Below are 15,038 nucleotides of genomic sequence, written 5' to 3' on the forward strand. Positions count from 1 at the left end.
CATCCCCCAGAGAGCATGTGACAAGTATGTATATAACATCAGTGTTAAAGAACCAAGCAAAACCATTGGAAACATTTTCCCACAGCAGTATGAAGATACAAAGAGCCCATTGATCACAATCTTATGCTTTGCCAGCTGGTGGTCTCTACTAATTTGCAGAAGCAGCTACCCAATGGTCAAAATGCAGGTAAAGCACTTTGACAGAATATGGTTAAAAATATTAAGGGAGAATAGAGAAATCAAACATATTTTGTACCTAAAATGGGTTAAAGTGTATGAAAGCTGTAGGCATTTTTATTTCCAGCTAATTTCTAGATTTTTGGCTTTTATTGGAGGTCTGAGGTTGCTAAATATCTGACTGAAGAAGAAATGATATGTAGCAGTTTGCTAGGGCTGCCATAACAAATTTCCATAGACAGTGTCTTAAACAACAGAAATTTATTGTCTCACAGTTCTGGAGGCTGGAAGTCTGAGATCAAGGTGTCAGAGGGTTGGGTTCTTCTGAGGCCTCTCTCCTTGACTTGTGGATGGCTGTCTTCTCTCTGTGTCCTCACATGGTCTTCCCTCTGTGTGTGTCTGTGTCCTAATTTCCTTTTCTCAAAAGAACGCCAGTCATATTGGATTAGGGCCCACTTGAATGACTTCATTTTAACTTAATTACTTCTTTAAAAACCTTATTTCCAAATACAGTCACATTCTGAGTTACTAGGGGTTACAACTTCAGCATATGAAGTTTGGGAGGACACAGTTCAACTCCTAACGTGAAAGTATACTCTATTCTCCTTAACCCTGTTTTCTTTAGTGTTTTGAATTTATTCTCAATAGCTAAAGAATCTTTACTTTAAAAGCTTTATTCTCTCTAAGAGTTATATACACAAGAAACAATTAAATTATTTTAAAGGAAACATATGATTAAGTACTATAAATCATACAGATAGGAAATAATATTGAAATTCAAAGAAGGCAGTTATCAATATGGCCTAGAGAAAACTGTAGAACCTGGAGAGCCAAAAATGGTCTTAACAATGACCTATTTTTTCAGTCTTATTTATCTGTAGGTTCAAGTTCTACAGATGCCAATTTTTATCATCTCATATTCACTTTTCCTCTGCTCTGTCCTTTCCCCTTTTCCTTTTCTTTATTCTTGGGAACTGTAGAAAAATTTAGATAGCTTACCTCTCCGTGGGGTAGGCTGTATGGAGCAGCATTGATTTATTTCACATGTCTCATTTTACTAATGAGAAAAATGAAGCTCACAAGTTAAATGACTTGTCCTGGTTGCTGAACTAGAATCCAGGTCTCCTGATTCTTATTCCAGTATGCTCTCAAGTGCACTGTGCAACTATTTTAGTTAGAGAATGTTTTATTTGTGTTTTAAGGACAAATAAGACTGCTTTTCTGTATTGTGTAATTGGGTCATTTATATTATTTTCCATTAGCGTTCCCTCTTAAGTATTTCCAGTTTCTTCAGTTATTTTTATTGCTGTTCCCTCATTTTTTCCTGCATGTTTTTTGACACTCGTATTAAAATTGCACCCCAAGTAAGATATCAATCAGAGTAATACATTCTTTTTATAATATAGTAGTATTTGTTTTACTTGCTAAAATACTGCTACTTGTACTTGTAGCCATAAACTTTATTTAATATTATTGCTTAGATAAAACCTACCTTTTATTCAGCTTCTAATATATGCCAGGACCTGACCTACACACTTTACAGTATCATCTCACTTAACCTACACAAAACTTTTAAAAGGTAAACATTACTCCCATTCTGTAGATAGTGAAACTAAGATGTAGAGTGTAATGAACTTCTGTAAAATCACACAGGGTAGAAAGTGGAAGACCTGGGACTGGGCTCTGGTCTGTCTCTATCGGCTGCCTTTTCCACGATTGCTACCTCAGTATTAAGTGCTTCATAGACTATATCACTGCTGCATAAAGTCTCTAACTTATCAGGGTGGCAGTGATCCCAGTGGAAGTGCTAGGGCCTGGTTAAAGGAGAAACAAAAACAGTACCAGTGGAAGCAGAACTGTGTCACGGGGAGCAGGAATTTATACAGGCATGTTATCTGCAGTACATTATGGTGCTCAGTGAAAGACACTGTCGATAAATGAAGAAAAATTGTAGCTGTGTCCTGTTAACTGAACTTGAAGGTTCTCATTGACAGGCTCGTGTAAGATATCTTCAAGCAACTTAGGAGAGACTTTGCTGCTGTTCTGCTAATGATTATCATCTTGACTTCTAAATTTCTGGTTTTTTAATTTATATTTTTCAGTTAAAAAAAATTAAGCAGGCAGATAATGTGTATCTTTTATTTGTATCTTTTCTTCGTTTTTAGTTGTGGTAGCTAACATGTCTTTAAACATTTAAATTCATTTTGTTTTCTTTCTGCATATTTTTCTGTCTTTTGTATTTATAGCATCATTATTATCAAAATATAACATAGAGGCCTAAGTTTTAAACACAATAAGTAGATAGTTCATAACCTAGTACTGCTATGGTAACAATATCAGTTAGAATATGTTGGTTTAAAAGTAACAGAAATACCCAAGTGAGTGTGGCCTAACAATGCTAGACTTGACTTTCTAACCCAGCGGGAATTCTAGAGAAAGGCTGTTCTGGAATTGGAATGAAATTAGGGTTCCGGGTTGACATTTCTGCTATTTTCTTGGCCTTCTCCTCATGGTTACAAGATTGCTACAGCAGTTCTAAGTATCCTTATGTAATAACTTTAAAGGCAGGAAACAGGGAGAGTATAGGAAAAGGGCCTTCTCCCTAAATCACCCCTGTCCTTTTCATGAGGAAAAACCTTCCCAAAAAGTACCCCCAGCAGACTTCCCTGTACCTCTCACTGCTCAGAGCGGGGTTCCATCCCTGTCCTTGAACCAGTCACTGACAAAGGAGATTAGGAATGCCACAGGTGGCTTAGCCTAATAATGATTCATTCCTAGGGTGGACACATTTTTCACACCCTTCAAAAATTGCAATTCTGTTATCAGAGAAAAGGGAGACTGGCCATTACATACACAACAGATAGTGTCTGCCACAATTATTGAACTCTTTTAGATGATCAAATAACTACGTGAACAAACATAGAGTTACAACTCTGACGAGTGCAAAGGAGTGACTGGTGCTATAAAAGTATAAACTCAAGGGATTTAATCTAGTCTGGCTACTCTTCTTCAAAGAACTGATAATTAAGCTAATAATGGAGAAAGTTTTAGAAGTTAAGTAGGCAAAGGGGTTAAGGGGTACTGGAGTGGGTGAGGGGGAGGAAGAGAGAGCATTCCAAGGAGAGGATGTGTATTATGTTTATGTAACTGAAAGAAGGTGCATAAATATTCACTGCCATTATTACTAGCCTCTGGTCTGATGAAAGCCTTTGAATTACTTGTAGGGGTAAGAAGAAATTCTTAGACTTATAAGTAGGATCCTGAAATATTGGAATTTCTGAAAATTTTCTGTACTTTAGGGGCAACAACAGGACAGGTTATTTGACTTGGATTATCCTAGAAAATCCTTGGTATGGAGTTGCCATATATAATACACTAATAGGCAAAAATCAGTCTGCCCCTCCTACTCCTTCCCTCTAATAATTTTTTGCAGCTACAATCTTTAGTTGACATCAATTAAAAATAATAAGAACAGGGCTTCTCTGGTGGTGCAGTGGTTGAGAGTCCGCCTGCCGATGCAGGGGACACGGGTTCGTGCCCCAGTCTGGGAAGATCCCACATGCCGCGGAGCGGCTGGGCCCGTGAGCCATGGCCGCTGAGCCTGTGCATCCGGAGCCTGTGCTCCACAACGGGAGAGGCCACAACAGTAAGAGGCCCGTACCCCCCCCCCCAAAAAAAAAAGAACAGCACCCTCACTGTTCCACATGTTGTCTGAAACCTTTTGGAACATTCACTTCATTAACCTGTAGTTCATACTTATATGGGTCCCATTTAAATTTTTTCAATACAGTTGAAAGTAAGCAAAAAAGCAGTGTTCTCTGAGACTTTGTGAATTCCTCATAAGAGACAATAAAATTTTAAAAATAATAAAATTTTTAAAAACTTGACTTCAATATACATAGAACTTTCATAAACACTAGGTTATTTCCTATAAATAGAGAACAGCAGTTTTATACGCTTGTTCAGGACTATAGAGCTCTAACCAATGACTAAAACTGCCCTCTTTTAAAAATCTGAAACTTTATTATCAAAAGAATACATATGTTATATATTTTAATTATTTGAAAAATAATAATGATACTTAAATTTTCCTAACATCTACGCTTTATGGTTTTAAAATTCATAAAAACTTTTCAGGTTTAAAATTTTTTAAGTTTTAGTTTAAACCTTTTTTTAATATGGCACTACTGTTACAACTCTTCTCACAAGACTCCAAAATAATAATGGCTTAAACATAGTAGCAGTTTGGGATTGATATGGTGCTACTCGTGTGTGTGTACCAACAGCCAAAGGCTGGTGCTCTACTATCAGCTTCTCTCTCATGATCTAAGAATGGCTGCTTCAGCTCCTGGAATCACATCTGCATTCCAGCCAGTGGGAAGAAGGGGAGGGGTGCAGACATTTGCTTCAAGGGCATAACTCTTAATGCTTCTCCTTGCATCCTTTTGGCAAGAACTTAGTCACACGGTCAAAACTAGCTACAAGAGAAGTGGGAAATATTGTGAAAAAATTGTCTTACCTCAGCAGCCATGTGCCCATCTAAAACTCAGAGATTCTATTTCCAAAATAAAAAAGAGGAGGATGGATATTGGAAAATAGTAACAGTCTGGGCTATATTCACCATCTTTTGGTGATTGCCAAAAGAACTGGTTGAATAGCTTTAAGCTTAGATGTTAAGTATATAATGAAGGAGTAAAATGGGTGTCTGTGGAGACACAATTATATTTATGGACCTTATACCCCGTACAACCTTACTTTATGCATCTTTGTATTCCTACCATCCAGCATGGTATATGAATAAAAATAAGCACATAAGAAATGTGTTTGGAATGAATGAATGAATGAATATCCCTCTTTGTCTTTCTTGTATAATATGTATTGTGTGAATGCTTTTTTCATACTTGCCATTTCTTTGTCCTGTCTATAATTTACTTACTTTCTTAAAGAGGATTTATGAGTAGAGATGATCAGAGTCCATAGTATAATAGAGGAGTACTTTGTGTCTCTGTGTATGTATGTGTGTATGTAAAATTTAATAGAAATCTAAATTAACTTACACCACAGGACCAGTTTTCTCAACCCCTAAAACTGACAATATTAACTTCTATTATTATGTTTTAATTATTATTAGACTAGTTGTGGCTTTTGAAGATTCAGTATTGTGTCTAAGAATTCTGAAAATATTCTTTTTTTAAAACTGATACCTAATGTCATTAATTAGTTTGTGAAGATGTTTTCTCTGCACATTTTGTGTATATTTTACATATTGACCAGCTATCTCTGGAAGAGATAAGATAGTCTGGGGATTAACAGTTTTCTGATATGATTTTTCATCTCTCAAAAGAGGCATTTTATAGAGCTTTTGGTCATTATATCTGGTTTTTGGCCCTCTGTTAATTTACAGATCCATTTGTTCATGTCCTGCTACACATTTTTAATAACTCTTAAATACCAGGTGCTGTGCCCAGTGCTGGGAACATGAAGATGGGCGATACCTTGCATGCACCCTGCTGGGCTTAGTGTCAGTGCCACACGGTGTGGGGATTGCTGTGCCAGGCCCACACTGTGGAGTAACTGAAGGCGAGCAAGGAGCTCTAGGAGGCGAGGGGGCCAGGCAAGTTGCTGCCAGGATTGAGGCAAGTCTGTGGAGTCAAAGTTTGTCAGTGATGAGCTGGGGGAAGTGTGTCTAAGCTGAGGATACTAGATGAAGGCTGTGAAATTGTTAACACAAGTTCGTGTGCCGGACACACAGTGAGGCCAAACAAACTGAAACGTCGGAGTTTGGAGCAGAGAAAGGTTTATTGCAAGGCCATGCAAAGAGACAAGGTGGCTCATGCCCTGAAAAGCCTCCAGCTCCCCAAAGGGTTTTGGCAAAGCATTCTTTTTTTTTTAACATCTTTATTGGAGTATTATTGCTTTACAACGTTGTGTTAGTTTCTGCTGTATAACGAAGTGAATCAGCTATACATATACATATATCCCCATATCCCTTCCCTCTTGCATCTCCCTCCCACCCTCCCTATCCCACCCCTCTAGGTTTTAAAGGCCAAGAGAGGAGGAGTATGTGATCAGCTTGCACACAGTTCTCTGACTGGCTGATGGTGAGGCAGCAGAGTGGTGTCACAGGGGTTAACATGATCAGTCCTTAGGCTCCAGGAGGCCTGGGGCTGTGTGCTCGTGGTCATCAAGTAGTTCTTCCATTTGGTGGAAATTTGCCTCATATACTATTATCTAGGTACCTCAGAGTGGAGCTAAAGCAGAAGAGGATATGGGGGAAGGCCTGTCCTGGGAAGGCCCCGTAGGGTCCTGCTTGGTTACAAAATAACATGGCAATAGTTTGATTTGGTGAGAGTGAAGGCTACAGTTTAGAGGGCAGAAAGAAGAGGAAACAAAGAGGGAAGGGCAAAATGCTTTTCCTATTCTTCCACATTCCTGGTCAGAGAATTCTTGTGTGTGTGTGTGTGTGTGTGTGTGTGTGTGTGTGTGTGTTAGTTTCCGCTTTATGACAAAGTGAATCAGTTATACATATTCATATGTTCCCATATCTCTTCCCTCTTGCGTCTCCGTCCCTCCCACCCTCCCTATCCCACCCCTCTAGGTAGTCACAAAGCACCGAGCTGATCTCCCTGTGCTATGCGGCTGCTTCCCACTAGCTATCTATCTTAATTCAAACCTTCCTGTGAGAGTGGGGAGCTGGGAGCACCTAGAAGCCAGAGGTTGGCCCTTGGGCCTGACTGTTATAGTCTAGATGGACTTGGAGCTCAGGGGCCTGGCTGGTGGGGACAGGCAATGGGGGATGGGTAGGAGTACAGAGCCTCTGACAGAAATGAAAGAGCCCCTCCCCCAATAAAGAAGAAAAGAAAGGAGGTGTTTCTCTTATGGATTCCATAGCCACGGGAAGAGAAGGCTGAGGGAGGCTTCTCCTCCTCTTCTCACACTTGGCCTAGTTGCCGTTGCCCCTGAATTTCCCCAGGCTGAATAAGTCTTTCAGTGGAAGACGAAATTAATTTAAAATTTGCACTATTCTCAGTTACTTGGTATCAGTAGTTTTACACACAGTTTTCATTGTTTTCGTTATCAGGTATATCTGTCAAGGTAGGTTAGTATACTTTTCTAATAGTTTATTGCCTTGACTTGTAACTTTTAAATAATTAGCTGTATTGTATCCCTATTTGTCCTCTTGGCAAGGCCCTGCAAATATTAGGGCCAAGCCTGGTAATAAGTCACCATGTAAAAAGGTATGTCTTATTATGGGTCACAGACAAAAACGTTTAAAAGCCAATTACCTAGGGACACCAAGTTCACAGTCCTCTGCGTGGCATATGAGGGGCCTACCGTGATCTGGCTCTCCGCCCCCACCCCCCAATCCTGCCTCTAATCCACCTCTAAACTGCATGTACTCTCAATATGGGATGCATCTGTCTTCTTTTCTGTTCTGTTTCATATTTTTTAAAAAATACTAGTTGCAATCCACTAAATTAATTTTATAATCCACTGATGGGTCAACTTGTGACCCAAGTTTGGAAGAACTCTGCTCTAGTTGTTGGGGTGGTGACAATGTGATCGGATTAGTGTTTTGGAAACATCTGGCAGCTGATTAGAGGGTGGGTCGGAAGGGAGTGGGGGATACGGGTTATGAGATTATTGAGCCAAAGATAGGCCTAAGATGGTGAGACTGAGGATAGAGAGGAGGGGAAGGTGGTAGAGTCAGCAGGTCTGGGTGACAGCTTAGATATTGAGGGTGCAGAAGAAAACTAGAATAACATCATAATTTCTGACTGAATAGGGAGTCTATAGCAGGAGAATTATATTTGAGGGAAAGGAAAATGAATTCAGTTCAGTACTTGTGGCATCTGAGGTCACAGTGTGACATTCAGGTAGGGTTTTAGTTGGAGAAAGGCTTAGTAAATTAGGGACTGTAACAGGGCTGTTGGCTTTAGCATTAGGAAGCCACTGAGAAAACTTAGCAGGGACAGATCGTAGTGGTTCAAAGAGTGAATATGTTGGGAGGTCAGGAAAGGAAGACGTGCAATATAGAATATAGTCTTTCCTTTCAATAAACTTGCTTGTAAAGCCAGGAAGAAAGAGGGATGAAAAGAATAGGACACAGATTTGAAGGAGGGTTTTAATTAATTCTGGAGCACTTCTGTACAGAAGGGAGGAGGAACTTGGGGAGACGCAGATATTGAAGATACAACCGGAGGAAGGGGTAACTAATCCAACCTGGTTTCAGGGGAGATAAGAGAGTGCACTTTAGGATGTAAATGCAGGGACCCTCAGGCAGAAGGAAGAGCACCTCTTATACAGCTGAGAGGGAGATAAGGATGTCTGTGGAGGCAGGGGTTTCCCTTTATAGACAAGTGTTGAGTACAAGCACCAGGCACTGTGTAGGCGCCGTGGCTACAGACATTAGTAAGGCACAGTCCAGTGGGGAAGATAGGCTAGGAAACCAGCAGGACAACGCGTGGTAAGTGTCGTTTAGAGTTATGCTCAGGGAGGCTGGAAACAAAGAAGAGGGCATGAGGCCAGGCTTTCCAGAACAGGAGAGGACAAAAAGTGAAAATGGGTTTGCGCCTGAAATAGGAGTCAGGGACACCTAAGGACTGAGATGAGGACTATGGTGGGACCAGGGTCTGAGACTAATATGAACCTGGATTACAGTGGTGGTTGTTGATAACCGTGGTTGTAATAATCAGTTTTCTGTTTTTATGATTACTGACTTGGTTTCAGCATCAGCTGAAACTTTATTTGGGAATACTTGAGAAAATGAATTTTTATGTCAAAGGAAGCTGTCTCTTGCTTATCCTTTGCCTCTTCCTCCTTTGATGACTTCTCTTGAAGCTAATTTAGGTAAAGAAAGCCACAGCTTCCAAAAGTGCTTTAGTACCCTGGCATAATTTCAAAGAAATCTCCTTTCCCACTTAGTTAACTACATTTCCCTAGGAAAAAAAAAATCTTCTCTGTCAATGTAACATCCTTTAACAGGACTCCTGCTGGTTGGTTCTTGTCTCTTGCTGTGGCAGCTGTGAACATATATACTATTGATTGTTAATGTGTGATATAAATCCGACTGGAGCATGCCCACTAATTGGTTTGAGAGCTAGATATAGACAATGCTGTCTTATAGTAGCTTGTGTAGATAGGCCTAGTCATAGGGTTAATTCTGCTTGACAGCACATCAGCAGCATCTTGAGAGTAATTACCCAACAGAAGTTTTCCCACAGCCGGACTGAGAGCTTCAAAGGCTTCTGAATTTACAACCAGTATTAACCTATATCTGAAACATAATGTTCCCACAAGGGCTCACATTTTTTTCTCCTTCTTATTAAATGTATGGGGTTACTAGGTTCATTTACTCTGTGAAGAACTTAGTGAAAAATTACTTGCTGTTGAATAATTGAAAATCTTGAATAATAAGTAAAGAGAATAATTTTAAATTTGAGTTTTTTTATCACTTTATTATATTACTGAAACAAGTTAATCTGTAAAGATTGGGTGCTTTTTTTTAACATAATTTATTCTCTTTCTCTCAAAAACAAGCTAAAAAGTTAATATCTTTTCCATACTGCACTATCTCTGTGGATATGTACATGTTTAGAGGACCTAGGGTTATGCATGCATTTAAAATGGTTAAAATAAATATGTATTTACATCTTAAAAAGCTGTCTTACTTGTTGGTGCATGTACTGAAACCTAAAACTATTGCATCTTTTTTCCCCCTCATAAAATCAGTTATTGTCTAACAAGCAATTTTTATATCATAAAAAATTTCTTTCTCTTTGCAGGTCAGAAACCAAATTTGACTCTGGGTCAGGTATGTTTACATTAATAATGTTATTCTGAGTATATTTTATTTACATTATTCTCTGAGGAGTAATGCATCAGATCAAGAACCATTTTGATTTTAAACAGACTATGCAGTCTCTTTTCAAAACATGAACCCCACCTCAAAGCAGGGCTGTTGGCTGCTTGGAATCATAACTTGAGGTGGTGTTCACATTGGGATTCTTGATAGCTCTGAAATAAGTATTAAATGCTCTGTATCTGCAGAGCTTCATTTTAAAAGCAAAGGAGGGGGTTGTACCTACTCATTGCTAAAAATAGAATATTATTCTCTCACTGGACAAAGCATCCTGGGTAATTTAAAAATTCTCTGCAAGTGACTTGTCATCACATATGGGTAACAGATACATTTAATCCAGCAAACTGCAGAGGGTTTTAGCCAATAGAAATATATATTTGTCTATGACTTACTAATTTTTAAAAATTTGTTTTGTTGGGGAGGTGGGTGATGGAAAATGAAGGTCATCTTAAGCCATTATTTTGTATCTATCAAGACAGTCTCACAAACAGTGGCGTATCAGCCTCATTAGATGTTTTCTTCTCATTAAGCATGAATATAGCTATATAATCCTTACATTTGACTGTGTCTTTGTGTCACTCACTGAGATGTACGTGCTTCATAGTTTCTGATGGTGTTTGCAATTAAAGCACAAAAACTACCTCATGTTCAGCACGAAGGAATTACGCCCTTTAGTGAACTGTTATAGATAAATAAACATTAATTTTCAATTTCAGGAGAAAATAGTTTGCAGAAAATATATAACTTATTGAATTTAAAAGTAACATTCTTACTTTGGTTTGAGTTCCACTATGTTTTAACTTAAAAGTTTTCGTTTATTATTTCACAAAGGGACCAAAGACTATTCTTTTTGATAGTGGTGTTAAGGAGCCAACATGCTTTTCTTCTTCAAAACCTGTATCTTTCTTTTGAATTTCTCCAACTTGGTGAGACCCTTTAAATATGAAGTCTGTACATTTGAGTTAACAATTTCACCTAATCTGAGAACTGTGATTCCAGAAATCTCTCCATTCTGTGTGCTCTTGGGCTTTAGAATCACATGTGACAGTGGTAGCATAAGATAAACATTTCTGGTTTACAATGTTGACGATATGGAGACTAAAGGCATGATGGCATTGTATCCACTATTTGACTTTTTTATTGACTCATAGGAGGTGACTCAAAATGGTGTAAAAAGTCTTTGTCATTTTTTAAGAGTTAAAATATTTAAATATAATAAGAGATAAATAAAAAATTGAGAATGAATTTTTATATAAAATTGCATATCTTTTTACCATTGCCAGTCAGTCATCAAATATTTATTAAAAAATCCACTTTGTTATGATCAAATTCCTTAAACATCAAGTCAAAAACTGGTTTTAGCCTACAGGATCTGGAATATAGCTTTTAAAAATGGAAAAGTCTACTAGGTTCATTTCGGAGGTAAAACCTGGAAATAGTGTATAAAACTGAAATATTAGGCAGCTGTTGTCAAAGTTAGAAAATTTATGTTAAATTTTCAAAAGCAAATTAAAGTGTGCTGCTAAATTCCCGTAGTGAGAGTTAGTATTTATCATGAAAATAGTTATAACATCTGTATAGGCACACATCTTTCACTCTTGTGACCAAAGGTTTTGTTCATGATTCTTATGTTTTCCAAGTCCTAATTTTTTAAAATGTCTTTCATGGACAACATCTGCATGTCTTTGAAAACTACAAAGTTTTGTGCTCTGAAAAATCTTATGGGGAATACTGATTAAAAGTTTATTTATTCTTTTAATTTTGAATCTAAATATGTTGTGGAAATAATTCAGATGGTTTCAAATTAAGAATCAGGTAATTCTTTTTTCTTATAAATTCTTTTAGCTTAATATCAAATGAGGGAATCGTGACAAAGGAAGTTAGAAATGTATTCTTTGGCATTCTATATCATGCAAATTTTGGTTAGAAATGAGGTAGCATATTGGAACAATTAAATGTATGACTTTAATAGGTTCAGGTTCTCTATTGTTCATCAAATACAGAAAGTAAACTAGCTCTGTTTAATGTTGTATACAACTGTAACATTGTTCCTGACAAAGTAAAATTTTTAAATGAAGGAAGATGCTGATCTTACTAAGAAAAAAAAAAAAAACCTTAAAAAAATAAATACTATGGTCAATGACTAGCCATAAAGGAAAGAATTTCAAAGTAAATATATATATGTATATATATATGTTTTTTTCAAGTAAAGAACCCAACTTATGCAGAGCTTACTGCATATTTGCAATTTGCAGTTTGTGTAAATGAGTTTCAGGCTGTGGAGTGAGATTCAGGAGGAAGGACGGAAAGTTTTCATTGTCAGCACATGGTAAAAAGTGTCAGCTATTGAATATATACCAAAATGATCAACCTAGAAAGTGATTTAATTTTTTTCTTATCAAAATTGTATTGAGTCTTTTCTACAAAAGTAAATTCACAAACAACTTTTTTGCATTTTTTTAAAGTTTCAAAAAAATTTATAATGAAAAATTTCAACTATACATAAAAGTACAGGGTGTAGTAAATGAGCACCCACACATTCATTATCTAGAGTTTACCGTTATCAATAATTTGCCATTTGTTTCAGCTTTCTTTTTCTGCTTTAATTATCTTAAAGTGAAATACATACATTTCATGTGATTTTTAAAACCTGAAAATTATAGATTGTGTTGATTTATTGAAACAGATCTTTTTTTTTGAGGTTTTTATTTTTTTCAGATATTTGAGTCACATATAAATTCTTATGGAAAGGATCTTGACATTACCATGTTCACATTCAGTTAGAGATGTTAAATATTCTATTCATGTGATGAAGGTTAAGAAAAACTTTAATCAGAAGGTGCTGAATTAATTCCAATCTGAGAACCCCAGAATCGTCCTATCCTCAAGATTAACTTGATGAAAATTTTAACTGCTTTCTAGCTGTGTCCTCTATGTACTGAGTTGTAGCCTGATTAAGTTCCGTTTCTGTTGGCTTATAACTCAATCACCTAAAGGTTTCAGCTTTATCAATTGACAACAATCAGCCTACCTTCTTTCTAAAGGAGTTTTAAGGGTTCCATTTTAATACTGTTTCCTAGCTGATGTACTAATGTTGCTTGCCTATGATCCTGTGTAGTTGGTGATTTTACTAATAGAGTAAAACAGACTTCCTTTTATGTTCAGAAGTAGCAAGAAGCTGTGCTCTTCTCCCCACCTCCCAAGAAGGGAAGTTAGTTGATGCTGGAGGAAGCAGAGCATTGAGTTTAATGTAGTGATTAAACATGAAAGCCATATATCAAATCTCAGGAGAAACATGCTTTTGAAAGAGGGAGAGAACTGTGGAGCATATTGCATGATAGGCTATGTAAACAGAGCCCTGGAGGTCAGTGTGTGGATGCAAACCAATTAAATAAAGAACTTACTGGCTTTGCTTTCTATCATCTGGATGGGGAGGATCACAAGTTAACATGCATACGGTTGAAGTGTAAACTTTGCTTGAATAAGCTGGGCACCTTTGGAAACTTCATTAACTCTTTCAACTCACTACTGAGGTTGGTTGGGTTTTGTTTTGTGTGTTGTTGTTGGTTTTTAGAAATTTAACCAAAGTCCTTTGAAAGTTAAAACAAAACCCAAAATATATGCTCTCTTGGCCCTTCTGTACATACCTGTCAGCAAAGGTGCTAGTGAAGAGTAGAATGGAAGACAAAGCAAAGAATGAATTGCTGAAAAGACCAGAGTTGGCTGTGTAGTCAAATTTCAAGGAAGTGTACATGTCTTTTAAAAACAACCCATTTGGAAAAACAGAGCTCTCGCAGAATAACTGAAAAAAGATGTTTTTCTCGTATCCTGAATTCTGGGTATAACGAAAAGATATAGTTGGAATTTACTAGTCACTACATAACATCAGGATATTGTTATTTCTGTTCTATTAAAATAGAATAGTTTTCTGACCAAGAAGAACATGAAGCCTATAAGTTAAAAACTGTATGTTAAGGACTGCCCAGAGTCTAATTCTGTGGTCCTAACCTTCTCAGGCAATGTTTGGGTGAGAACATGAAATACCAAGTTAAATGGTATAGTTTCATGGTCCATAAACATTCAAAACAAAGATTTTTTTTTTTTTTCTGTAGAGTCATGTTGGCTGAGAAAGTGAATAAGCTTATGTTTAGTGCTTGTTGATTCTGGGCTGCTTGGAATAGCAGTACTAAGGAAATGGGCTCATAGAACGCAGCAACTCAAAGGTATAAGATTTCATGAAAGCAAATTATGGAGGATTAAGAAACCTAATGAGCGTGGTTTAGTGTGGAGAGTGGAGGAGAGAGCTCACTATTAAATAAAGCCCAAGAGTGTACAAGGTTAGGAGATCCTAAAAGACACGATAATAAAAGGCACAACAGAATATAATTATCCTGAAAGGAAAAAAAAAAAAAAAAAGCAACTCAAAAACTCCAAGGAACAAAAAGCAGCTAGTGTCGCTTTTAAGATCTGTAGTTAAAAAGGAATCTACACCAGGGTAAGGAACTAAGAGAATATAATCAGTTAAAGCTTGAGGCAAAAACATATGGGTGGTGAAAAACAGAGTGGGCTGTTAATGGTGGTCACTAAGTTGAAGGGAAATGGGGAATTCGAACATAGTAGAGCTAGAGTTTTGAAAGCTTATTAGCAAATGAGACCATCTGCCTAACATAGTAAGCCTTTCTCAAGAAATATTAATAAGGAAGACATTTTCAGATCTTAGAAATGTGAGAATATGTTGACAATACTTTTTACCTCCTACAAATCAATTTTGTTATTTTAAAATTTCTTATTTTTAAAGTCCTCATAACAATGAAGAACCAGGAAATAAAATATAAATCTCTATAAGAGTATTGAAATCTGTCTTTGGGCATCCTTCATTAATAAGAAAATACTGGGCTCCCCTGGTGGCGCAGTGGTTAAGAATCCGCCTGCCAATGCAGGGGAAACGGGTTCAAACCCTGGTCTGAGAAGATCCCACATGCCGCAGAGCAGCTAAGCC

The 15,038-nt window shown here is 37.3% G+C and overlaps 1 protein-coding gene across 1 annotated transcript in view; it reads left to right on the top strand.

Annotated features, from left to right (window-relative positions):
* Positions 1-15,038, top strand: part of MSRB3 (methionine sulfoxide reductase B3) — a 157,514-nt gene that overhangs the window by 75,000 nt on the left and 67,476 nt on the right. The window contains 1 exon segment of the mRNA XM_082636925.1: positions 9,963-9,991. Coding sequence (XP_082493051.1) covers positions 9,963-9,991 — 29 coding nt within the window.

The sequence above is a fragment of the Mesoplodon mirus genome (assembly GCF_964341445.2).
Source record: "Mesoplodon mirus genome assembly, chromosome: 11".
NCBI classification, from domain to species: Eukaryota; Metazoa; Chordata; class Mammalia; order Artiodactyla; family Ziphiidae; genus Mesoplodon; species Mesoplodon mirus.